This window comes from Labeo rohita, chromosome 25 (genome assembly GCF_022985175.1).
Source record: "Labeo rohita strain BAU-BD-2019 chromosome 25, IGBB_LRoh.1.0, whole genome shotgun sequence".
Lineage (NCBI taxonomy): Eukaryota > Metazoa > Chordata > Actinopteri > Cypriniformes > Cyprinidae > Labeo > Labeo rohita.
The window spans coordinates 57,534-84,861 of NC_066893.1; the positions used below are offsets into that span (position 1 = coordinate 57,534).

The 27,328-nt window shown below is 36.5% G+C and overlaps 2 protein-coding genes across 3 annotated transcripts in view; one reads left to right on the forward strand and one right to left on the reverse strand.

Moving 5' to 3' along the window:
- Window positions 1-396: 396 nt before the first annotated feature.
- Window positions 397-8,909, reverse strand: frs2b (fibroblast growth factor receptor substrate 2b). Its single transcript, XM_051100210.1, has 7 exons — window positions 8,581-8,909; window positions 6,953-7,060; window positions 5,292-5,380; window positions 4,980-5,166; window positions 4,275-4,433; window positions 3,169-3,338; window positions 397-1,947 (listed from the first exon to the last, which is right to left on the reverse strand). Exons 2-7 carry the CDS (start codon window positions 6,981-6,983, stop codon window positions 958-960), a joined length of 1,626 nt encoding a protein of 541 aa, XP_050956167.1. The 5' UTR covers window positions 6,984-7,060; window positions 8,581-8,909; the 3' UTR covers window positions 397-957.
- An 8,251-nt stretch (window positions 8,910-17,160) lies between these two features.
- wwp2 (WW domain containing E3 ubiquitin protein ligase 2) overlaps window positions 17,161-27,328 on the forward strand; it is a 41,479-nt gene continuing 31,311 nt past the window's right edge. For both annotated transcript variants that reach the window (XM_051099615.1, XM_051099616.1), the window contains exons 1-5: window positions 17,161-17,233; window positions 17,914-18,008; window positions 20,981-21,137; window positions 21,307-21,428; window positions 22,432-22,569. In XM_051099615.1, coding sequence (XP_050955572.1) covers window positions 17,936-18,008; window positions 20,981-21,137; window positions 21,307-21,428; window positions 22,432-22,569 — 490 coding nt within the window. In that variant the 5' untranslated portion in view covers window positions 17,161-17,233; window positions 17,914-17,935. The remainder of the gene's footprint in view (window positions 17,234-17,913; window positions 18,009-20,980; window positions 21,138-21,306; window positions 21,429-22,431; window positions 22,570-27,328) is intronic.

Genomic DNA, 27,328 nt, shown 5'->3' on the forward strand with positions numbered 1-27,328 from the left:
GAGATAATTTTAGTTGGAATTGTACTTTTAAAGACTTTTGAACATTTTTCAAAAGTTCTGCTTTTGTGTTCCACAAAAGAATGATAATCATACAAGGAATGGAGTGTTAATGTTAATATTTCCTTTTGTGTTCAACTATTCCTTCAAGATATTCTAAATTCAACATATCATTGCCAGACTCCCAGATGCCTTTTTTATCTGTCATAATCACAGGAACTACTTAGGATTTGGATGAAATGACACTTTTGATTAACAGAACTTCTGATAAAACATGCAAGTAGTGTTTTCCATTTTTGTGGACAATTGTAATAGGATCTCCATCTGACGACACCAGAGACATACCGGACACATGATGGAAATGGAGTCCAGCTAAACAGTAACCAGATAATACCAGGATATGAAAAGCAAGTTTATGGCAGGTGCTTAGGGCAGGTCATAGTGCACATATTATGGTGTACAGCTGTGGAACTAAAAACCTCGAATGAAACAAAATAGACTTTTATTGTGCCACGTATTGAAATCTACTATATGAAGCCAAAAATTCAAAATGTAGTGTGTGAAGTTATCTTTAGATACAGGTTTTAAAACAACTTAGTCACTTGATAAAGGGTAAATAAAGGCAAAAAACAAACAAACATATGATCAGTAATACTGATTTGTACCGTATGGAATGGACATGTGGAATGTTGTCCAACCTTGTTATTAACATAATAAAACAAAAATAAACAGGCACTGAAAAACGAGTGTAAGAAAAGTAGTAGTATATTACCATAGGAATAAAATGAAGGTATATGGCGAGCTCCTCTGTTAATTTTCTCAAGCCAACATGAGACAGAGCGACACTCTTTAAACTACATGAAATCCCTACAAGTGTTACAAACGAAACGACTTCTGCGATATTCAGTCCGCCTGCCTTTGGAATGAATTTGTAAAGTTTTAGGAGTGTCTTCAGGCAGGTCACATGGGCAGATCAACACTGTTATGGCGGGTTTTCCTGGACGTCCCGTCGTAACGGGGCAGTGCTTTCTGCAGGCTCGACATGGCGGCCGTGCGCTCCACATCGATGACCGCATACAGCTCTGTCCTGCGGGTGGGCGTCTGGGGAAGCGGTGAAGTGGGCGTCTTTGGGGTCTGAGGGTTGCTAGAGTTCTCCGTCTCGGTCTCCACCTCGATGTAGTTCAGTCTGTGAGACTCGAAACAGGGCCGGCGGAAATCGAAGTTAAAGAAGGTCGGCGCAGAGCGGTCCCGCCAGCGGGCCGACTCCACCTTGTTAGCGCTGAGGGGGGCCGTCACGTTCTCCGTGTTGATGTAGTAGTGAGTGGGGTCGGGGCTGTACTGACGATGGTTGTGGAAACCGTTGACGGGCTGTGGCTGAAGCTCCGCCACCTCTTCCCCGTCCTCATCTTCGGAGCCACCCTTCGGGTGCTCCCGCAAAGGAGGTAGGGCAGGGAGGTTCTCGTAGTCCAGCAAAGCCGTTCTTCGCTGGGCCGAGTTGTTGACGTTGGCGTCAGGAGTGAGAGGAGGTGGCCGAGCCCGGCGCCGAGAGAGAGCCGAGAGCGAACCGTTGGAGTTCTCCGGAGCGACCGAGACTCCGGGAGAGGTTTCCTCGGATCTGCCACTGTCCGCGTCTGTGGCGCTTGTATTTTTAGGGTGGGAAACGACGCTCCCGTTTGAGTTCTGGGCTGAGCTACTCGGCCCTCCCTCCGCCCCAGCGAACTGCTGTCCTGACAAACTGGCCTCTCTTTGCCTCTGTCTCTGCACAGGCGTCGGGCCCAACACGAAGCGAGCGCCTTCAGGCTCGAGCTGCACTCGAGGGCCAGGATCAGGGGCCTCTTGAGGAACAGCTTCCTCACCATCAGCTAACGAGACACTCAGTTCTGCAGGAACCTCTAAAGCGCTTGGGCTGTGCTGCTCCAGCAGACCAGTGGTGTTCACATATGTGTGCCCCTGAAGAGACAAAAGCTGTGCTTTAGTGACTATTACATTTAAATGACATATTTTTATGGCCTAGTGTTGTCACGATACCAAAATTTTGTCTTTGATACGATACCTGACTAAAATATCACAATACTACTACTGAACCGATACTACGAAAAAAAACATTGAACAACAGATGTTCCAAATGGAGAGCATAGTTATTTTATCTGTTAAAATAGAGCATTTCATCCCCCTTTAAAAACATACATAAATAAATAAAATAATAATAATCACATGCCAGTGCCACAACACAGGATTTTGGTGAACAACTACCAATCGTACAGGTATGTAAAGATCTTTGCTATACTGGTAAGTTAGCTTAAAGGATAAAGTCAAATTTTATTTCATGATATAGTAATTTCATTTCACAATAACAATTTATATCATGACAGTCATTTTTGTTATTTTATCTTTGTTATTAATAATAAGAACCTAGTAAACTAAAGGACAACTACAATAAAACAAAGACACAAATGAAATAAAGAGGGCCCTATGACATCTGTTTTATTTTTTACTAAATTCCTTAAAAAATAAAATTCATTAAAAAAAAAATATTTATTAAAAAGCATGTAATTGAAATCATGAATTGAATCATGTGACATATAAATGCTTAGAGAATGTGTGTGTTACCAATATACTGAACCATCTGTTTATATTTTAATAAACCCTTGTTGACAGAGTCTAAACATCAGAAAAATATCAGTCTATGCATGAGTTTTCTATGTTAAACAAGGGAAATAACTATGTGTTACAGATGTGACAAAAAAGGACACCATTTTTGAGAGATTAAATAGTTTGTAGGATTTTCTGCAAATTAAATTGCACAAACTAGACACAATAATACCCAACAAATAGAGAAGCGATGGCTCTTCACACAACATATAATTGTTACTTTATTTTAATTTTGATGCATCTACTTATGAGGAATATGTACTGTTATGGATGTGACAAGCCAGACTATAGAAAAACATGCATTAAAAATGAAAAAAAAGCTTTAAAAACGTTGAGACCTCACATGTGTATTTGAACCGCCAAATGTTGACATCTGTGCTATCAGTATAGTAAAAACTTTTTATGGTAAGGTTGACATTTGCATGGAATTACCCCAGTACCAAAGTACTGGTAGGAGGTGCTCTAAGTTTAAATGCATGGAACTGTGAGATTCGCATGAATGTGAACAGTTTCACTTACCCTCACAGCCTCTTCCGCAGCTAAGAGAGGGTGTGTGGACTCCTCGCCCAGTGATGGAAGGCACGTGCTCCCAACAGATGGATGCCGACTTGAGGGGTGAGAGGACGCATCCCCCAATGAGGGATACCGTAAGCTGCCATTTGGTAAAGTAGGGAGGATGTTGCCAGGAGCTAAAACAAAGAAAAAAAAAAAAATCTTGTCACTGTTTTACAATGTTCATGCATTCACAATGAGCACAAATTAAAGATAATTCAAAAATACCCCCTTGTCATCCAAGATGTAAGAAATTATGTTTGGAAAACATTTCAGGAATGTTCTCATATAGTGGACTTCTATGGTGCCAGTGAGTTTAAACTTCCAAAATGCAGTTTAAATGCAGCTTCAAAGGGTCTAAACGATCCAAGCCGAGAAAGAAGGGTCTTATCTAGCAGAACAATCAGTTATTTTCTTTATTCTCTTGGAGGAGAAAACAAGATGCAAGTTTTTCGACAAACTCTATTGAACTTAAGGTGTTTAGAGTACGCATGCACACAACAGAGCTAAACGAGATGAGTGTTTGAGGTTAAAAAGTATGTAAATTGTACATTTTTGTAGAAAATAATGGATCGTTTCATTAGATGAGGCCCCTCTCACATGGTCTGGACCATTTAGAGCCCTTTAAAGCTGCATTTAAACTGTATTTTGGAAGTTCAAACTCGCAGGCAGTACAGAAATCCACTATATGGAGAGAAATCCTAAAATGTTTTCCTCAAAAAGACATGAACATCTTGGATGACAAGGGGGTGAGTAAATTATCTGTAAATTTTGGTTCTGGAAGTGAACTTCTCCTTTAAAGTTGATGTATCATGAAAATCAGACTTTTTCCACGTTTAAGTGATACAATTGGATCCCCGGTGCACCTACCGACCCACTCAGTAACTGTTTTGGTAAAATGTCTCCATAAGTTTCATGAGATACACTTATTCAGTTACAGAAAAGGTCATCTCAAAATCATCAAAAGGTTACCATTGCTACTTTTCAACATCTCTGCAATATTGTGAAGAGCTCTGTATTTATTTGTTGGAGCTGTGCACATTGTCACACTCTTACTAATGTTAATGACATACTGGTTGGTGTGTGCGGTGTGAGGGGAAGGTCTGGTTCAGCTTGTGCGAGGGTGGGCTCAAACACCGGCTCCTCTACTACGCTGATGCTGTTATTATGCATGATGTCCTGCAGCATGTTGAAGATCTCCTCGGCCCGTGAACACTTGAAGGCAAATATCCCTGCAGAATGTAAAAAAAAAAAGTTAGAAAAAAAACACTTGCTCCTCTGCTCAAATGGATGAAATGACCAAAAGTGGACACTAACTACTGCAGATGGTGGCAAACAATAATGCTAAAACAGATAAAAGTAAATCAATATTCTAGTTAACCAACTAATGATGGACAAACACACACACAACAGAAAACATGTAGCGTAAATCTGATTCTTATCAGGGAAGCAAAATGTTTGCTAAACCTGCAAGGGGCTGCAGTGCTGAATCTAATTGTTTGGAGCACATCAAGCTGGACTTACCTGATCAAGCATGCAAACGCTCTCGAGCTCATCCTTTTGAAAGCATGGGTTTAAATGTTAACAGTCGTACATTAATAACAAAGAGCTGGTGATCAGACCTTATTTGGGAAGCCTTCAAATCGCTGAATTTGAAACAACTGTAAATGTCTGTACTAATTATTCCCAAGTCTCACAATATGCATTTCTTATGAACTTATGATTTCTTATTAACGTATGATGTGAGAGAGTGTACAGAATGGAGATTTTAACTTTACCTTGACCTGTCTGGCAGCGACGGCCACTCTCAAATGAGAAGAGATTTGAATCGTAGCCATAACGTCGCAGGCACAGGTAAGGCCACTTGACAGCATCACATTTCCGCGTGCGGAGCACCAGCTCATCCTCCGTCAGCTCCATGATACCTGCTCCCAGCTCATTTCCGTCATCATCCACGTTCACCACCTGAACACATCAAAACAATCCAAACCTAACTCAATACGAATCAAATGAACTTAAAACACACACGAACCACCACAAACAAGATCATCACAATCAAACACATGTATGCTGGAAAAAAAAAAACAAACCTTAAATTTACTCTGGTGATTGTCAGGGATCGATTCTTTATCTGGACAGCTAAAACAGCTTCCCATGGCTTCTTCAGACCATTTGATACCTAGAGCATAAAGACAAAATTCACCACTGTACAACTGGACATAATTACTGTGTAAAAGAAAATCATTCTTAAAGGAGAAGTCCACTTCCAGAACAACAATTCACATATAATGTACTCACCCCCTTGTCATCAAAGATGTTCATGTCTTTCTTTCTTCAGTCGTAAAGAAATTGTTTTTTGAGGAAATCATTTCAGGATTTTTCTCCATATAATGGACTGATATGGTGCCCCGATTTTGAACTTCCAAAATGCAGTTTAAATGCAGCTTCAAACGATCACAAATGCGGATGTAAGCGATCCCAGCCGAGGAAGAAGGGTCTTATCTAGCGAAACGATCGGTTATTTTCATAAAAATAATACAATTTATATACTTTTTGAATCTGAAACGCTCGTCTTGTCTTACTCTGCCTGAACTCTGTTTTTTTCCTGTTCATGACAGTTAGTGTATGTCGAAAAACTCCCATCTCATGTTCTCCCTCAACTTCAAAATCGCCCTATATCGCTGTTTTATCTTTTTTGTTAAGGGTGTTTGATCTTCTTTGCATGTTCACTTTGTAAAGACTGTGTCAATACTTCTGCAGTGATGTAGGATGATTCTGAAATCATTTTTGAAGTTAAGGGAGAAAATACGATTGGAGTTTTTCGACATACCCTAACTGTCTTGAACCAGAATACAGAGTTCAGGGAGAGATAGACAAGACGAGCGTTTGAGATTACAAAGTATATAAATTGTATTATTTTTGTGAAAATAACAGATCGTTTCGCTAGATAAGACCCTTCTTCCTTGGCTGGGATCGTTTACAACCGCATTTCGGATCGTTTGAAGCCGCATTTAAATTGCATTTTGGAAGTTTAAACTCTGGGCACCACAGAAGTCCACTATATGGAGAAAAATTGTTCCTCAAAAACAATTTCTTTACGACTGAAGAAGGACAGATATGAACATCTTAGATGACAAGGGGGTGAGTACAGTAGTAAAAGCTTGTTGTTTTTTGTTTATTGTTTATTTCATTATTATTTTTTTGGAAATATGGATAATGAAAATACATTTTCATAGCTATTAAAAAAATATTTATGGACAGTAAATTCTCTCAAGTCAATGGCATCTGTGAAGCTTGTACAGCCTTCGTATGCATTTAGATTTTTGTTGTTTACATTTACAGCTACTTAAAAATAGTCTCAATTATTTAAAAAAAAGCTTCATTTTGTTAACTGACAATAATAATGTAATACCGTAAAACCGCAATATTTTCTGATACTGTTACTGTACTGTGAAAATCTCATTCCTGTTGCAACTGTAGTGCTCTGTTAGACCAGACAGTAATGTTGCACCACACAAGGATGAGTAACCATGTTAAATCCAGTGCTTTATCTGTTATAGCTTGTTTGATATTTCCTATTCAAAGTTGTTACGCAAGCCTAGCAGTGGGCGTTTACAGTGTAGTCTGAAAAGAGATATGATCCTAAAAAAATGGCTAAAACAGAAGGCCAAAAACAAGGTAAAAAATGTGCAGTTGTTCTAAATTATGACGGTTTCTGATGAAAAATGCAATGCGCCACATAACACCTTACCCAGATCCAGCCACCAGGGTTCCTGGTTCATTCCCCAGCCCAATGCAAACAGTCATTCTCTACATGTAGAAAGGGTTTACAGATGTGATAGCAGCGTCTGAAGCAATTCTATAACATTGAAAAAAAATACACCAAATAAGAAACATTACAAATGAATGGCACTGCTTACTTTACAAAGGTTTTGTTGGTCAGTGTGTTCACACTGAAGGTGTTTGTTGATAGTGATATTTTCCTACTTGTATAACCAACTATCAACTTAAGAATGTCGGCAGGCTTTAAAACATCATCTGATCATCAAAACAGCAACTTTGCTATAAAACATTTTGAAGGAAATAAATCCTTCAGAGGCCAAGTTCAATTGTACATAATGTCTACATACATCCCCCAAGTCATTTTCCTGGAATATTTTCCTAAAGCAATCCTGTTCTCGCACTCCAGCATACCATGACATGATTACGAAAATACACAGAGAAAAAATTTAATCTGTGTGGAAAAAATCTTACGTGTGGAAAAACAATGTAATTTAGACTGCTGTCTTGTTCTTCCAGGTTAACCTTCACAATTACAATGCTACAAACATTTCTGAGTAAACAGACGTATGATTACTGACATTATTTTAGATAGAGTTAAAAATGAATGGTAGAAACTGGTTTGTATATTCATTTTAACAGAGCCACACCACACTGTATCATATAAAATAAAATGACATCACCTGTCTTACAAAGGAAATACTTTTATGTGTAGTATAACTGCATTTCTTGTAACTCAAACAGTAGAGCACGGTGCCAGCAATGCCACAGTCATGAGTTTGTATCTAACTCAATGCATGAACTGACCAAATACATATCTTGAATGCAATGTAAGTCACTTTGGATAACCACATGCTTAAATTGTTTCAAAACCATAATGAATACCATTTACATTTCATTTTCAAAAACATTTTCATTTAATGACTCATGAGGTATAAACCATCAAGCAAGAAAATAATATCTTCCTCAAAGCTTAGACATTTGAGTGCACACACCTTTATCATTATTTACAAACAAATGTTTTTAAATATACGTTTTTGTATGTAATTAATAAACATCACGTTTTTGGAAGTCACAAAATGACGTTGCAGACTTAACATTTTTTTTTCTTGCCTTGTCATAAAAATGTTGAATTATCTGATATTTTATCGACCCTGACCAACAGGCATTAAGGGGCCACAGGGGTCCTCTATGTATGAAATATATTCCTGTTTGTGTTTTGCATGGTGGTCGCACCAGATAACTTTTATTATGCCGACAAAGGTTTTTTTGAATATTAACAACAGTAAAGAAGCAAACTGTTTACTTAAGTCGGGATGGTTTCAAATGAGTACATTTAACTCAACACGATCTACATCTAAACATCTATCAAATGACAAGACTCAACGTGAAAACAGAACAGAACAAAAGATTGTTACTCAATCAAATCAAAATAAACCAAATAAAGTTTGTACTGGCACTTTTTTGTTGTTCATCTCACATAGCTGTTTAACTCTTAAATTCAACTGGATTAACGTAACTCAGCTAACATATACAGTTGATAGGATTACCTAGATAAATACATTCTGTTAAACAGATAAGGGAAAAAAAAATACTTACGACAAGCTTTTAATGAGTCAAGATGGGTATTTTTTCATCGTTTAATATTCCACATATTATCATACGTTTATACGTTAACTTTCTGAAAAGTAAGAATCATTAGCCAAACTAGCACAGGTCCGCCCGAGCGCCAAAATAATCTACTCTCTTTCACTTAGTAACCAAACATTAACTACATAAAGCACGTTTAACCGACTGCCGCAGCGCAGTCTGATGTAAAGTAAAAGTTCACATTAAACCGTAAATTCGGAGTTAAGGTTATTTGCTAGTTTATTTCGTTGCTGTCCAGGGCCGCTGCAAACCAGTGTGTGCTAGCATTAGCATTTAGCTATGGAACCCTGCGCATGCGCGTGTGTAAGTCATTTTACTTGGGTTACATGGGCGAGTGTTGGAGGCTCTGCTGCGGAATGGGTGGTCTGAAGTGGACCAGAAACTACAGTCGCGGCACGTAATTAATTTCTTCAAATCACCGATATCAGGTCTCTCGAAAACAGTTCTGCACCTTGGCAATTATTAGATGTTTCTTAAACTATGGGCAGTTTAGGCTCTGTGAACTTTTAGGTGATAAACTCTCTTAAACAGACTTTCTTACTGTCTTAAATTCACTTTTTTAATTTAATTTAATTTAATTTAAATAGGCTAATGTCCAACAGATTAGCTGTACATTCAGGGAAATTCTGTCATTTTTTTTAAACGAAAAATTTAATGTACACCATATATCAAGTTATAGAATAACAAATGTGGTGAAAATCACAAAAGGCAGACTAATTTGCATTTTGCAGATTAGGAAAATACTTTGTTTTTGCCTAATTTATAGAAATATATTTATATATTATATAAAATAAATAAAAAATAAAGTGATATTTACCTTGATATTTCTTTGTTTTCTTCAAACATCACACAGTTCTCTTTAATGGCATTGTACAAGTAGAATTTGGTGGAAAAGTTATTGGGGAAAATTGTTGTTTGAGGGGCAGTGACAATTTGTGTTTTAAAATTATCTTTAAATATATTAAACACTCGAAACCTAAACATTTACTCAACTTTAAAACAAACCTAAAACACTTTAGTATTTAATGTGCTGATATGTAATAGCTTATTTCAAAACTAGCTACCTATTACTTAAATGATGAAGGAATGATAAAAGGTTTTTAAGAAATGAATGTGATGTAAGAAGGTTTTAATAAACATTAAACCCAGTACAAAATATGGAGTAAATTTTTATGTGGGTAGATTATGGGTGTATGTTTGTGTGTACTTGCTTAACCTACATAATGACCAAATGTCCCTACAAAGGTAAATCATGAAAAGTTGCTATTTCACTGTAGCCCATGAAGAAAAGAGCTTATAAATCATACTAAATTACTTATGTTTAGGTGTAAGGTTAGCGGATAGAAAATATGATTAGCTCAGTATAAAAACATCATGTTTAAGGAAAGTCGTCCTTTAAAAAGTTCATGTGTGTGTGTGTGTTCATAAGATTTGGTTCATAACATCTGCCTGTGTGTGGCATTTATATTAGATTTGAAAACATGGGCAGAGGCCTGAAATCATGGACTAAGGGTTAATATGGGAGTTATTTCTTTAAATTGAAAATAAATTAATCAAAAGCTAAAAATAAAAATCATTATTATTATTGTAAAATGTCCAAAAAGCGTGTTCATTGTTCAAAAGAGGGAGTGTGCCTAAACAGATACGTACAAGTTGTTGATACTACATTGTCTCTGTTGCATGGAATTTAAGTCACAATGGCGAAATCAGTAATCAGTAAGCCACGAGAAGCTGCCACAATCTTGCAGCATTAGGAACAGAACATAAGCGTAAGTGTTTAAGCACCAAACTGCGATTACAGCAGCTCACTAGTGAGGAGCTGCCTTACCTATTTGGAGCTGACCCAAAAGATACGCAAAGACAATATCAGGGTTGAAACCCGCTGATCTATAGTCTCAAAGGCAGAGCTGTGATTTAAGAAGTGAGATTGAGATTATAAAATCAGGTATTTTAACTGTCTGTGCAGTATGTGTGCCATACAGTGCCAAAATCCCAGTTTAAAAAGGTCACTCTGCCCAAATAAATATAACTGAGAAGGACACAAATTTTTCTGTTATTTCAGATATAAATGGGAGATTTGATATATTTAGTCTTGGTTCAATCTATGGTTATCTACCAGCCTAAAGTTTCTTAGGACTTGAACTAAAGCTAATAATGAGTTAATAACACTGAGAAGAGGTTCTGATATTACAACACAATTTAGCAGTGTTGCCAACAGGGGAAGTTGCTAAAAGAAGGTCAATTTGCTGCTAAAAGTTGCTAAATGATGCTGTGACATCATTGCACAGTGACATTGTTATGTAATCATGACGCAAAATTGTCACTTCATCGAATCTCATCAAATATATTTTAAATATGTTAATTTAGATTTGTTTGTAAAACAATATAAATGCATAAAATATTAAAATATAACTGTATTTAAATAAAAACATTGAATTATTATTATTGAATTAACCTGCATTTTAAATTACTCATTGTATTTTGTATTTTCAGGTTTTCAGGGTAACAGCGGATAATAAATAATGTCCTGGAAAAATACTCCCTTTTCCATTACTTAATACAGTGTACAAACTGAGCAGCATGATTGAAGTGCATATGTGCATGAAGAGCATATTTAACGAAGTGCATATTTAACCAGTCAGACAACCAGTCCCAAAATTCATGTCTGTACATACCTGTTGTGAATCTGGTACAACTTTTGTGTGAGAAGTTTTTTCTGTGTGTTTAAGTATGAATAACCCACACAATTATTTGTGGATGAGACTGTCCATACGGATATTGTGGTTGCATAGCCACAAACACTATCCTTTAGGGTTATACATAGAACAAAGGATTGCTGTTTTAACTGAAATACATTACATTGATCGAATATTTTACTTCCAATAAAACTGGGAACTAATACATGCAAGATACACACACACTTGCTGATAAGCAACTTTTGCTTCCATGAAAAATTGTGATTTAGGATTATTATACACTTTATGTCACAGCAGTGTGAAAATCCAATCTCTACTCTAGCACAATAGTAACACAACATTCGATTACAGAAACTTCTTTAAATATCCAACATAACTGAACATTAAACATTATCATAAATTACCAACATCTTTCCCTTTACTGAAAACACTTAAAATAGCACTTACCCTGCGTCCCATTGTGCATACTTATCCATCCTATGTGCCCTAAATAGTAGTGAAAATGACTATTATCATATAGAATTTAGGATGGATAGTATGCACATTGGGATGCAGACTTAATCTCTGAATGCCGTCCCTTGCAAAGCATGCTGGGAACAACAGATCCACTGCCTGCATGGCTGCGTTTCTCAAAAGCATCGTAAGATATGTTGATCGTAGACACCATTGGTGGCAAAGGCTCAAGACGTCTTTTTTCCAGCATGCTTTGCAAAGGAATTAAGTGTTATCATATGTGTCAAAACCAGTTATTGTAGATGTTACCACATGAAGTACATTTTCTAAGTTGAACTAGACCAAAATTGAGCAATTCTCCAAGAAAGAATGGGCAAATATTCTTCAATCCAAAAATATTAATAGTTGTAATTAAAGCAAAAGGTGGCTCTAGAAAGTATCAAATCAGAGGGCCAATGACTGTTGCCACATTTTTTTTTTTTAAATCAGTCCATCTTTAAGATGGATTATCTCTGTCGGGATCTCTTCATGGCAATGAGAGTGCAATCTGCAATTGAGAGGCCTGGGGATTTATCTGCTGGATTCATGTTGTTTAGTTCAGTCGTGCTGTGACGCACCAGTATTAGTGAGAACTGGACTCTGGTCTCACAGGCCAGGTGTCATTATTTTATTCCCCTAAGCTACTTAGCTGACAAAAGCATGATGTACTGAAGTGCCGAAAAGGACTGATGACTATTCAAATAAATGTAACCTGGTAAAAAGCTTTGTCTTCTTGAAACGAACTAACGAAATCTGAACATGGCACAACCAAACCTTCCGCTTTCAGTCAATGGTCTGACTTCTCGAGACTAAAGTTACTGTATGTGTCCACTGGCATGGAGTGGGTTTAGCTGAGGGGACATTTTCAGTTCACCCCTAAGAGAGCCACATTTGCACATTGTGGAATTGACACTGAATAAGGGAATGGCAGAGACTCTACAAAAGTTGAAAAACACTCAACTTGAAAATTTCAAGTCAGAAACACTAAGCAGCAGCCATAAATTATATTGTTTACACATTACTATTTAATTTAGATGTCAAATCCAGTTTGGACACTTTCATTGTGACTAGAAGAGCTGCATTCAGTTGCATTCAATCATCTAGATGAATTGGCTAGAAGTGAGATCTGATGAGCAGTACTAGACACTGAAAAAGAGTTAAAGGCTATTTGTATGACAGGCTATCTTCTCCGTGATGAGAAACGTGAAACCACACTTTGTGGGGCCTGTTGAAGGGATGATGCTGCTTGCTTCTGTGGATATGCATTCCAGCTTAACAGAGATGTTAAAGAAGAAAGAAGGGTCTTATCTAGCAAAACGATTGGTTATTTTTATTAAAAAAATACATTTTAAATACTTTTTTAATCTCACATGCTCGTCTTGCCTTTCTCTTCCTGAACTCCGTGTATTTTGACTCAAGACAGTTAGGGTATGTCGAAAAACTCTGATCATATTTTCTCCCTCAATTTCAAAAATAATTTCAAAATCATCCTACATCGCTGCAGAAGTACCGACACAGTCTTTGCAAAGTGAACATGCAAAGAAGATCAAACACCCTTAACAAAAAAGGTAAAATAGCGATATAGGACGATTTTGAAGTTGAGGGAGAACATGAGATGGGAGTTTTTTGACATACACTAACTGATATGAACCGGAACAAAAACAGTCCAGGCAGAGTAAGACAAGACAAGTGTTTGGCATTAAAAAGTATATAAGTTCTATAAATTTTATGAAAATAACAGATCGTTTCGCTAGATAAGACCCTTCTTCCTCGGCTAAGATCGTTTACAACTGCATTTGGGATCGTTTGAAGCCACATTTAAACTGCATTTTGGAAGTTTAAACTCTGGGCACCATATCAGTCCATTATATGGAGAAAAATCCTGAAATGTTTTCCTCAAAAAACATAATTTCTTTACGACTGAAGAAAGAAAGACATGAACATCTTGGATGACAAGGGGGTGAGTACATTATCTGTAAATTTTTGTTCTGGAAGTGAACTTCTTCTTTAATAATATCCATAATCACCTCGAAAAAAGACCCTCAGAATCTTGTGAGAGTTATTTTCACATTATGGACTGCCAGAAGAGCTGTTCATGGATAATGATGCTTTGTTTCTCCCAAGCAATAAAAAAAAAAATAAAAATACACAAAAACATGCACTTTCCATCCATACGTCCATTCGCCAACAGACTGGCAGAACGTGAAGATGGTTTTCTTGACATTCTGCCAGTCTGTTGGCAAATGGAAGGCTACGTATATAAATGTTAATCGTCTTTTTACTCCAACACTGGAATGCATTTTTCAGTATTTACTGCCAGACTGTAATTTTAAAGGGGTCATCGGATGCAAACTTTACTTTTACATGTTGTTTGAACATTAATGTGTGTTGGCAGTGTATGTACATCTACCCTAAAATGATAAAAATCCATGCAGTGGTTTTTTAATTAATCTGTAAAAATAATATCCCCTTTTTCAAATCGAGCGATTCTCAGATGGCTGTCAGTGTGGCATCACACCAACAGAGGCCACTTCCACAATAGTTGATTGACATGAGCGTTTTACCTCAGATCAGCTGTAACAGTCGACCTCCATTGTTTCGATGCCGGAGCAGGGATCTAAGTTAGACAAGAATATGTCCAAATGAGCGATTGAGGTGTTGTGTTGCTGGAAGTAATAATGAACATAGTGGTCGTCATTTACTCCCGACATCTGAGCAGCTGAAGATGCAATGGATTAAGTTTGTTTGTGAAGGGAATGCACCTCCCGATCTACATAAATGCGTCTATGTTCACGCAAATCATTCGTGATCCAGCTTCATTTACAGCAGATGTGAGTATAATGGTTTTTTTTATGAATCTCTGCAGTCACCTTTCCTAATAATGTGCTAGTTAGCACGTATCGCAGCTAAACATGCTAAATGCGGCTAAAGTAAACAGGCTCGTCACTCCACAGAGAGAAGAGAGGGGTGGGGCAAGCGGAGCTCATTTGCATTTAAAGGAACAATCCCTCAGAATGAGATGATTTTTGCAGAGCTCATTTTGACAAGGTAAAAGGGGTGTTGTTTTACACAACCATTGAGAATTTTTAACCAAAGTATATTATAGACTTTTCATTAAGACCCTAAAAAATCATATCAACTTGGGCATCCGATGACCCGTTTAAGACAAATCAAGAAGGTTGTTATACATTCGGAGGGTGTTTGAAGGAGCAGGGTGCCGAGAGGGAGACATTAGGTTCGTCTCAAGAGAAGGAGGCCCAATTGTTAAGACAACATGGACTGCAAGAAAACACTTTCTCTGGTCAGAATTCTCTGACCAGCCAAGGGGAGGATTATGCCCTGCAAGTTGAGGATGTCCCAATGCAAAAAAAAGTGACTTCATAAGAAACAACTAAAATTTCCATATGATTTCCAGAAAGAAGAGAGTAGTGACCAGACATTTATCCAGCGATGTGACCCTCAGCAGTAGCCCCCTTCCTACTGGCGAGCATACAGTAGAGCTGTAGAGATTGGAATTCTGCCTCTACTTATAGGGAGACAGATCATTCAGCTCAGTTCAACAATAAGAGCTGGCACTCCAAAACAGCCCTTCATTTAGTACCACTGCGTTCTTTTAACAATGGTTGCAGCTTCTGTTATATCCCTGGTGAAAAAAACAGCATATGCTGGTAGGTATGTTTTGATGCTGGGATGCTGGTTAAGTAGGTTTTGATGCTGGTTTAAGCTGATCCTTAGCTGGTTTATGCTAGTCCTTTGCTGGTTTATGCTGGTTCTTAGCTGGTCATGTTGCTGGTCAAGAACCAGCATAAACCAGCAAAGGACCAGCATCAAAACATACCTAACCAGCATATGTTGTTTTTTTCAACAGGGATGTCATCCTTAATATGTGTAATCTTATATGTGCACATTTTGTTCTAATACCCCGCTCATTTCTCCAGTGCTTGTTGCTTTTTCCTGGCCTTGCCCGCTGCTGCTGTTGCGTTCGCAGAATTCATCTCTGAACTCACCTCACTCTTTGACTATCTGTTACAGATTGTTTTCTAGTTATCGATCCTTGTCTGGCTCTGTATTGGCTCTGCCCTGGACTATTCGCTATTCATTTCTCCTTGTTTTTCTTTCTTTCTTTCTTTCTTTCTTTCTTTCTTTCTTTCTTTCTTTCTTTCTTTCCTTTGTTTAAATTAAAACTGACTGGCACAAATAGGAGGGCAAAGTGTACATTTGGGAAAACATATATAGAAGCAAATTTCAGAAATTCCATGAAAAGTAAAATAAAATGACTTCCCATACATTCATTTCTGCATTTAGAAAGCTGCATGTTGTTATTGAAAATGCCTGGATACTGAAATACTTGAACTGATTTCTTTACGATTGGTTTCAAATCATTAATTATATTTGTACGGAAAAATATTTTTTAATCTTCTGTTTTAATCTTTTAATTCCATTACAGTAGATGAATAAATGCATTTTAGGTCAAAGTTTAAAATTATAATTTATATGCACAATTGTATTTAAGATCTTCTGTTGAAAACAATAAAAAGGTGTAAAAGATCAAAACAATGGAAACTTTTGAATACAGCTGAATATGAAATGAATGCTGCAATAAACATTGTATTTTAATTAACTAAAATTTACCTAGCAAAAATGATAGGCCTATGTAAATATTTTGATGGCAAGATAGCGTATGATTTAATTCCATTTGTATATTTATTTAATGATTAATTCCAAAGTGCATTAAATCTGTGAATATTTCAGTAAAAACATTTAGGTCTGAAACTTATAAAACCTTAGTAGAGAGATTGGTATGTCACAATGCAATTTATTAACATTTTGTCAAAAACTTATATAGAAAATGTTACAGCAATATTTAAGGATCTACAACAGAAAATGCACCTCTGTCACACTGACGTTACGGAGTATCCACAACCTCTACAACAGGGAGTGAGAGGATACCCTGGACTTTATTTTTATGATGGGAAAATACCACATTCACAAAGCAGGATACCTTAACTTTAAACCTAATTGTAAAATATTCACTTCTGATTTACTTTTACTTTTCTCATCACTTCAAAGAAACTCCTCCAATATAAAAGCTTTTAAAAAAACTATGATCTTACAGAAAATTTCGAAACAAGTTGCAATTTTTATGATATTTATTTATTTTGGGTTTTTTTGGTACTTATTTTTTTTTTAAGCTGTATTTTGCTCTTGTTCTGGTTCCTGTTTTTGTTCTAATGTTATGTGTATCCTTATGACATTAATAATAATAATAATAATAATAATAATAATAATAATAATAATAATAATAATAAAAGAATATCCGCACCCATGATCCACCGCGGCGCTGCGAGTCACATGACTCTGACATTAAAGCGGAAATGACAGTTAGCGCTTCACAGTCTCACGGCAGATAAAAGGTAGAGATCAAAACATTTTTGTGTGTTATGATAAACAGAAAACCGGTTAAAACACATATATGTCTGTCCGCTTTTATTAAGCGTTCTTCTTGACGATTTCAACTGTGACTTTTGATCTAAATGTGATGTGCAGCTAGTCAAACAGCGTCACTGTTCACCCATCATGAGAAATTAAACTTCGAAATTAGCAATGGTTATAAACCTTTAATGACTGTAGAAATGATCTCCTGCTGAGTTTTTCTGGTGTCTAAATCTGAGGTGAATATAAATGTGATGTTATGATCAGCTGACCCTGCTGCTGTATACCGTACGTTTTATTACTTGGATTATTGCTGTTTGTTTGTGTCTGCTCTTCAAAATCAGTTACTGGCCTATGAAGCTGTCAGACTGGGGTATTCACATATTTCATGATGACACATTTTATATATGGTATATTATGGCTTTCCTGTTGACCTCCTCAGCATTTTTCTTTTGATTCTTTCAGAGTTTGTGTAAAATCTTCCTGATTTGATCTGTAATATGTGTCTGTGTTTCAGCTGATCACTGTGAGCTTTAATGCTAGATGAAGGTCTCAGTACACACACACGTCTATGGTTGATTGTCTGCTGATTGTAATATAGAGTGGCTGAGTAAATATGAATGTTAATGAAGTTGATGGTGTATATGTGTGTATGTTTCAGGGCTGTGATGTGATGTGATGTGATGATGGCAGCTGCCAGTGTGTCTCAGTCTGCCAACGTTCAGGCCACAGAGAAATCACAGTTGACCTTGAAAGGTAAGAAAACCAGCCTCTTTTCATCCAGTCCCATCAAACATCAGCACTGTGGACTGTGTTCGATTTATCAAGAACTGCTGTTGTTTAAAAGCTCAATGACGCATCAGCTTGCAGCATCAGTCCTGCATGTGTTTTTGCACTGTGCCTTGTGTCCTCTAGAGGGTGATGTGTGCTGAATAATAACTTTTTAACTGCGAGCTGCTAGACCAGCTGGTGTTCATGTCAGGACACATTCACTCACATTTCCTGCTTGACGGAATATTCTTTACAGGAATCCAAATCGTATGTTTTTCCTGGCATCTTGTTGGTCTTGATTCTTTGATTCTGGAATCATAGTTTTTGTGGCTTATTTTGTTTTTTTTTGTGATAATGTAAATGTTATCCACACTACAGACTGTCTTGGAGCAGGAAGATGTCTTTCTGTATAATAAAATGCTTTATGAAAGTTTTCTGCTTTTGAAAAAAAGCCATTTAATAAAAGAAGCAGTATTTTTGTAATGTTATCAGGTCCGGCCCTACATAAGCCACATACGTGGGTGCATAGGGCCCACCAGGGGGCCCCATGCAGTAAAGCTAGGTGATAGTAACTATGATAAAGTTTGCTTTTTCAGTATGCGATAGTATCTAAAATCTTTTTTTAACGATGTGGATGCTGACATTATCGAGTATGTCACTCAGCATGATTGTGAATGTGATATTGGTTTTATACAGTTCAGTCAACAACATTTAATATTGTGAGTTGCATTGTAATATTTCCTGTTTTTGCTTTATTTCACCAAAATAGTTTCAAGCGAATCCACAGTGGAGCTGTTGTATGCCTCTAAGCTGCACAGTTTTGTTCCTGAATAATTCAGCATTTTTGAACAAATCAATGGTTTAACTGTCCATTCATAAAGACAGTCACTTAATTAGTTCATAAATTAATCAGCTTTTTGAACCAGGTATTTTTTTTTTTTTATTATTTTGAAAAAGACATTTTCTTATTTCATTATTCGAAATATTATCTCATAGCATGATTTATAAATTTGTGATTGCGGTGTAAATGCTGCTTTGGCTTCTGTGCCAATTTTGCAGTTCAAAATAGATTTTTGAAGCTAATACTGATTCAGTTTAACTGGAAACAGCCTATAATTTTAATTTAATGATTACATGTAAGAATTTTACATGAACAATCATGCATACATCTACTAAGGTTAGAACAAATTACTCTTACAAAGGTAAAAATATTGGCACTGCACAGATTATTAAGAATATAAAAAGCGTTGCTAGTCAGCTGTCCACGACAGGCCTAAAGCAACAAAGGTACCAGCACAAAAAGATTGAGATTCATCTTTTTTTTTTTTCCAATTTGCGAACCCCTAAGAGGTAACACTATCAGTTTGGTGCAAAAAATGGGAAAAACAAAAAAGAGAAGGATGAAAGAAAAAACATTATAGTAGTCTAATTATGTCCGTATACATTTGATGAAATATGGGCTGCCGTGTCATATATTGTCGGTTTAATTCAGCATTTGACGAGCATTTCACTGATTTGAAAATGCTGTGCCAATGAATAATTTTGTGAATAATTCTAAAATACGTTCTTAGATTTTAGAACGCACATTAGCTTCTGTTCCATTCTTTTCCGGAATTGTTTTGCATTGGTCTGAACAAAAACGGTAGATGGGCTGAATGAAGATGCAAATTCACACTCTGACAGTAGGTGTGTGTGTTCACACATGTCATGTTTGGTTTGATTAATACTTACTCTGGTGCAATTGCTCTGTTAGTGCGGTTCATTTAAGTAAGTGTGAACGCTGCCATCCAAACCCTGGTGTGCACCAAACAAGTGGCCCGAGGCCACTAAAAAGATGGGTCTCATTCTGCTTCTAAATTAACTCTGGTGCATTTCGAATGAAATATAAAAGCAGCAAGGACAAAATATTCTAAACTAACAGAAAAGTAATGACAGGAAGCAATGACAAGATGCGACAAGATTTCATGAAGGAAACAAGTGGTGTAGCCAAAATAAAATGAGCACAGGGGAAACATGGAGCAACGAAGAGGTAAAGTGCCTTTTATGAGCTCTTTGTGAGTTTGCAGGTGGTGAAAATAAAATCATATGTACTCACAACGAGTGTGCTTAGTCAAGCAGACGGCATTAGGTGTATTCGACTTAAAGCGTACTTGGGTACTTTAATGTCATACACCGATCAGTCTGTGCAGTGCCGCTTTAAGTTGAACAAATCTTTTTGTTTGGGGTGTTCAGTGTGTTCCGTCATTCAATATGTCATTCAACCCAACCAGTCAGATTGTGAATGTATCACTATGCTTTTAGGTTAGGTATTTTTAGGTTTCCTGTCAAAAATGCGAGTGTGAACGCTAAGCAGACCAGGACCAAATGTATCATTTTCCTTTTTGGTTCAGACCTAGTGAATCAAATGAACCGAACTACAAGGGTAAATACACCCTTATAGATTTAGCAGAAATAGAGTGGTTACCCAATCATGCCAGTATTTAATGTCGCAGTGCTGCATAAGGTAGCACCTTCCTGACACCTATTACATTTTTTATTTGCTGTGGTGTTTATCAGACAACACTTTAAATTGCCATAGATTTTAACATAAAACAGTATTTTTACATTTTAATCTGGATACAGCATGCCAGTTCAGAAAATATATCTTGAGTTGATAGTGTTTACTAGTGTGTTACTTTATACATTGTTTTATTATTATCGTGACACTTTACAATAAGATGAAACAGGGACTCATTTAGAAAATTTGCTTTGCCCCCAAAACACTTGGGCCGCTGCTGGATGTTATTACTGTTACTTTTTGTTCATTTTCATTGTAAATATTATATGGGATGTAGAGCTCTGTAATTTAGAACTTAGCCAGAAATGTAATGTAATGTAAATGTAAATTATATTTTTCTGTTCAAGAATGTTTAAAGTGCTTGTTTTTTGTTTTTTTTTCTTTTCTGCTCATTTGGCAGTGTTGTCTGCTAAGCCTCAGTCTCCTAAACTCCCCAATCGTCACTCTCGTTTGAGTTCATTTGTGGAAGTGACCGCTGATGGCCTGACCAGTGAAACTAAGAAAACCGGCAAACGCACTGGACACCTAGAGCTGCAGTGGAATGAAGACCTCACCTTGTAAGGCATTATGTGGTTGAGATTATATATTGATAACTTAAGTTTAAATGACCTAAAACTACTGGATCTGCAAGTAAAACAGTAATCAAAAAGAACTCTCTTAAAACCTTTTTTAAAAATCATGTCAGTTCTAGGGGATTTGATTAAATGACTGCATTTATCCATACAGGAACGTGACTCCTCAGAGTCGTTTGGATCTGAAGTTGTGGAGTTGTCACACATTGAGGAAGGAACTTCTGGGCAGTGCCACCATTGACTTATTGGACACTCTACGAACACATGATGGCAAGAGTAAGTGCATCACACATATATAAATATATTCACAATGATTCAAGCCTATTTGTTTCAGTTGAGAATATTGTCTCAGCAGCTGTTTATGAGCACTGTTTATTGATATCACACGTAAGCTAAGCTTTTAAGAACTGGGTGTACGCTCGGGCACCAAATATTTGAACAGTTCACAGAATCACTGTCTGGCCATCAGAGATTCAGGTACGGAGATAAAGGTTAGCATCATGATTTTTGGGTAGCATTACAGCACACTGTGAGTGTATTTTAGCTCCATTTGTTGTTCGAAAACAAGGCTGTGAGGAATGAACTTAGTGTTTACAATGACATGCACTGTAGAAAGTTCTTAGGAAAAAGTCTCTGATTGAAAACATGTGATCTCCTGTAATTAATACTTTTGCATTGCTGGGTCTTCTGACAAGGTCTGTACAAACTTACCACATGTTCCTCTCAGCTCAGTGCAGTGTTTTTCCTGAAAGGTTTTGAGGTTGGACTTTCAGCAGCGTCACTCCGCAATGTTAGTACTAGTTTTTTTTTAGTCAAGTTGTTTCTGAGTCAGCTGTCTCCTTCACATTGTTTTAAAAAAAAACTTTCTTTTTTTTTTACATTTACAAGACAGGATACTTTTCAAAAATGTCCTATTTTGTTTCACGGAAGAAATGTGTACAGGTTTGGGATGACATGAGGGTAAACTCATTTTCATTGAACTGTTCCTTTAATGTTTTCTTAAGAAGATAAAGATGTAGTGTTTTTATGTTGGCAGTTATTATGTCAGCATTTGGAAGAGATTGAAATGTACAGCTGAGCTCTCCCCCAAACCCTTTTAAACCAGTTTTCAGTTCTACCCTGCTATTTTAAAACACGGAGTATGAACCGGTGTGTTCAGTGTGTTGCCGAAACCAAGAATCAGCCAAATAAAATATGAATGTAAATGAAATGTAGGTTTTAACAAACAAATGCACTAGAGCTCTCTCTCACTCTCTTTCTCTCTCTTTCTGACTGGCAGTGGAGAATGTTCAGCTCAGTCTGGTTCTACAGACTGAGAACAAAGGCTCGGTTGTAGCAGGAGGTGAGCTCAACGTCTGTCTGGACGGCCTGGTTGTTGATCTAGGATCTCTGCCCAATGGCAGTGCTGCCCCAGACAGTAAGTCCTGTTCACAGACACACATGCACACTTCATAGAAAACACTCATAGAACACACAGAACACATGAACAAATGCACATTCATGCGTTCGCAAAGCCTTGGCTGTGACTCCACCTAAACTAAATGCAGGAACCGAGGAGGTTGTGGTGAGAGGGGTTGGGATGGAAAGAGTTGGATTTGACCAGAGGAGGCCCAGCCAATGCTCACAAGAGAGCTTTTCTCCTCTGTGTACTCACAACTGACAAACAGAACCCAGTAGGTCATTGGGTTTTCTGACCACTCAAACCTAATCTGTTCAGACTCATGCACACTCATTTCTGATTGGGAATAAGCTGCTTTGGAAAGCAGCCGTGTGTCAGTTAGATGGCGCACGGGAACTCTGTTGAGTCTTTTACCCTAGGAAGAATGATATCCTGAGTTTAGTTAGTGAATGACTGTCTCTAACTGGTAAAATCAATCATATGACATTACTCTGCGATGCTCCATATGTGTGTGTTGTGACATCAACGCATGATCGGTCAACATATAACAATTTAATGTTCATTTAAAGCTTGAAGTGGAAAAATACAGATAATGTGTGTTGTGCAGTGTCTTTTAACTGCTGAAATTCAAAGGACACATTTTCAGAAGTGTTCTATGTTTTCCAGGATGGGCTGGTATTTTGCATTCAAACTGTTCCTATTGCTAAAACCCTCAACCTACCAAAAAGCCATTATATAACTAGATAAGGAGGTTTACCTGACTTATTGTAGGTTATCTTACTTGTTATACAGCTACCTGTCAAATAAATAAACATGCCAGCATGAAATATTGTTTTGAGTTAAAATTAATATTATTACTGGTGTATTATCATAAATCTTCTGTAAAAAAACTGCAACAATATCACAGCACTATTTAAGTTGACATGAAATTAAAATTGTCCCAGTTTGTTTTGTTAATGTATGTTATTGTGTCGTATTGTCATCTTATTGTCAACATGATAAAAGTCTTTCATCTTTTAAAACATTTCAAATATCATGTCTGTCAAGGTCAGAAAGTCTCTGAAAACATAATTACGACTTTATACAAAGGCAAAATTAACTCAGGATGTAAAATGCTATATGGTGTGGCTGCTCAGAAACTTTAAATCCCAAATGATATTTGAGCATTTATAATTAATGATACAGTGGTAAATAAAATAATACAGATATAATGAAGATGTGTTAACTCACACTTAAGGTTTAAGGAAGATGTGCACAAAAAAAATATTTTCAGATAAATATAAAAATGTATCTGAAAATTCTATGCATTGATTCCAGAATTTAACAATTGATTTTGATGACTATAATAACACCCAGTGTGGTACAGGCCATCTCAGATTTCACTGGCGTTCTTGCAGCAGACACAGAGCATGTACAATTGAGTGGATTAATGCACTTTAAATGAAGACACTGCCAGTTCTGATTATTTCTTCTCTCTCTTGCTTACTCATATATAGCATAGCCTTCCATGCCATTTTGATTAATTATACCACAGCATTGTAGAATGCTTGATTGTGATTAGCTTAGAGTTAATTTTTTAATAAATGCAGTGCACAGATAAAGTAGTTCAAACCATTAGATTTGTCACGTTGCCAAATTGTTTGTTTAAAGAAGTACCACAGCACAAAAATAAAAATAAATAAACAAATAACATGAATATTACTAACAATAGAATGATTATTCTCCTACATGTCTCTCCCATGTGCACACATATAGACAGTTGTGGATGTGCAGAAATTCAGGCAACAAAAACTTGTCAGCGCTGTCCCACCACTACAATAATATGTCTTTGCCACTGAAAAAGTAAATTACTTTTTTTTTTTTGTAGTGAGGTGGTAGTTTTGGTAGTGTTTGAAGTAGGTTTCCCATTGTGGCTGCATTACCACCCTGGGTGTGTTGTCAATTTATTTCTTACATATACACACAACTTTCTCCACTAATGTCAGTATCCTTGGTAAATGTGAACAAAACAAGCTGTGGAAAATGATCTTTGCTGTTCATTCTCTTGTTCTTTTATTCAAAACATTCACAAGAACGTTACCTTTAATGAAGAATATTTGTTTTCTTTCAATTATTTTACTTATCATAAAACGTTTATTTTTAAACCTCAATTTGAAAAAAATATCAGCATCCCTGCATTTAGTACTTTGTGCAGCCTCTTTTGTGAATCTGCCGGAATCTCCTTTGTGCATAAGTACAAATAACCCGTGCAATTATTAGTATTTGAAACCTATTATTTGGTCATTCAACACAGTGGAGGAGAAATTTGGCCTGTGTGTTACTTCATGTTTATCCCCCAGTGAAAGAGGATTTCATGTCTCAGCACTGACGTATTCAAAAGCACACAAGAAACCATATTATACAAAATTAATGGGAATGTTTTTCAGTTTTTCAGATTTCAGACTGTATTTCTGATTTTTACTAGGATTTTTGTCTTGCCATTAATCATGGAACATGTTTTGGATTTCAGTTAGCTTTTGTGAATATTTTGAACAAAAGACCAGAAGCATAAGCAGCAAAGGCAATTTTTCAAATAAAATAAATGATATGAAAACAGTGTGAATAATAGCAGTCTGGGTAAAAGATGAAAAGCACCAGCATATGTGACCTACATATGTAGTAAATTTACAGTTGTACTGCTATTTAATGGGTTTCTTCCATAGATACTTACTTATGGGAGAAAACAGCTGTGACATTAAATGATCAATATTCCATGACTTCAGATATCATCAGATTAATTGATGAGCAAAATAGTTGCCAGTCCTACATTTAATACGCTATTCATACAGTATTAGTCTTTTGGAAGTTCTGTGACTTTGGGCGATTACATGTGTTGCATTTGTGAAAATCTTCTTTTGTAAACACAGTTGGAAATTTGGAAGTGGTTTTGTTTCCGTTTGAGCAGATTGAGTTGGAGCTGCTTTAAACTATGAATGAGGTCGTAATAAACACCAATACAAGCTCAGAGTGTAAATGCTGCTTGTGCTTGTGTCTGTGAAGGACTTTACTGTTGTTCTGGAAATGAATAATCTGCTGCTTTTAAATTTGGTTGTTTGTTTATTTAGTGATTCTGTGAGTTACTCGTTGTACACGCACGCTCACACTTAACACATTGGCAGTTTGACATAAATGTCTTTCACAACATACCAGAACAACAACTGGCTTTGTGATGGGCTCTTCGAAATCCTGGTTTTAGCCACGTACAGTATAAAGATCTGGAGTGTGTTTTCTCTCAGTGTGCGAGTTTGTGTTTGACCTTCAGCGGTGGATAAAGGTTGGAGTGTGTGTAGGTCTGTTAGGGTCCTCTGTTCACTCTGAAGTCGCTCTTGTTGGTTTAATGTTTTCCCTCATTTCCCCTGGCAGTTTTTTTTCTGAAACACACACACTGCATAAACAGGTCTTTGTGTACAGGCCTGGGGAAAGACAGAATGGCACACACACGTTCAGTAAACAGAAACTTGTGCTCAAACTTACTAAGCTTCAAACTTTCTTACACTAACTTGTGAATTTTGTAATAAAAGCTTTAATGCCACTCCATTAGACTTTTACAACTGCAAGCCTTTTATTAAGAGACGCTTTTATGCTAAACTACTTAAAATGCAACACGTGATTAATTAAGAGCGACAACATAAGCAGTATAGAAATTTATTTTATTTAATTTCGAACGTATGTCAGTATTAAAGGAATGGTTATTCAAAAATGAGAATTTTCCCCCCTTACGGGATTCCAAACCATGATTTTCAGAACTTTAGTGAAATGCTCACTCAGTTTTTTCATATAATGAAAAAATCTAAACCATTATCTCCTCCACCACAGCTCAATATTCAAGTTTGTCTGCCTATAAATGTGCGTCATCCAGATGTGTTAGACAAAATTTGTGTCAAATATCATTGTTTCTTGTGTCTGAGCGTTAAATAGGAGGAAAAGATTTTTTGTGAATGATACCTTGGCTTTGTGTGAAAAACAGACAGAAATTTAAGTAGTGTATGACTTGGGCATGCTTGGAATGTACCATACAAGTCATATGGACTGTCACGTGTCACATGACACTGATATTTATATAAAAAAAAAAGCTGTAAATATTTTGCTCAAGGAAAAAAGGAAGTCATACATGTTTGAAACAACTGTTGCATGTTTAACATTATTGAAAACATGGATTAGTTAATGTTAGACAGTACAACATGCAATAGACCAGTGTTGGGCGTAACTAGTTACGAAGCAATTAGTTAATGTAATTTAATTACTTTTCCCTTGAAAACGTAAAGTAAGGGATTGCTCTTATTTTTTCTGTTATTTTTTTCTGTAATTCAGTTACTTTATATGTAATTGAACTTAATCCTGTGTATAGGCTGTAGAACATTTATATACAGTGCAATACAATGGTGGATTTAACATCAAAATTTAAAGTCTAATCTTAAAATACATGCTTTTTATGTACCATTCTCACTTTTGAATACTTTTGTGAGTTAATAAGAATATTGGTAACATTTTAGTGTCCAGTTGTCACTATTAACTGGTTAATAGCATGAATTTTACAGAGATATTGGCTGTTTATTATTACTTAAAAAGTAGGGATGTTCATTTCAGCTATTTTTCCTAACAGACAGTCGACACTCATTAACCGATTATTAACCGTTAACCAACAAGATTATTTAATATTAGAATTTAATTATTTTAGAAAGGATAAGTGTCTGTGACCCGTTAAAAACACCATACAAATAAAAGCAAGCCGCTTACA

Coding starts and splice junctions, on each gene's coding strand:
- frs2b (XM_051100210.1), bottom strand. CDS start 6,983: ATGAACCAGGAACCCTGGTGGCTGGATCTGG. Junction 5,381..6,952: donor ACCCTGGTGGCTGGATCTGG/GTAAGGTGTTAT, acceptor TTTATGCTCTAG/GTATCAAATGGTCTGAAGAA. Junction 5,167..5,291: donor ATCACCAGAGTAAATTTAAG/GTTTGTTTTTTT, acceptor TGATGTGTTCAG/GTGGTGAACGTGGATGATGA.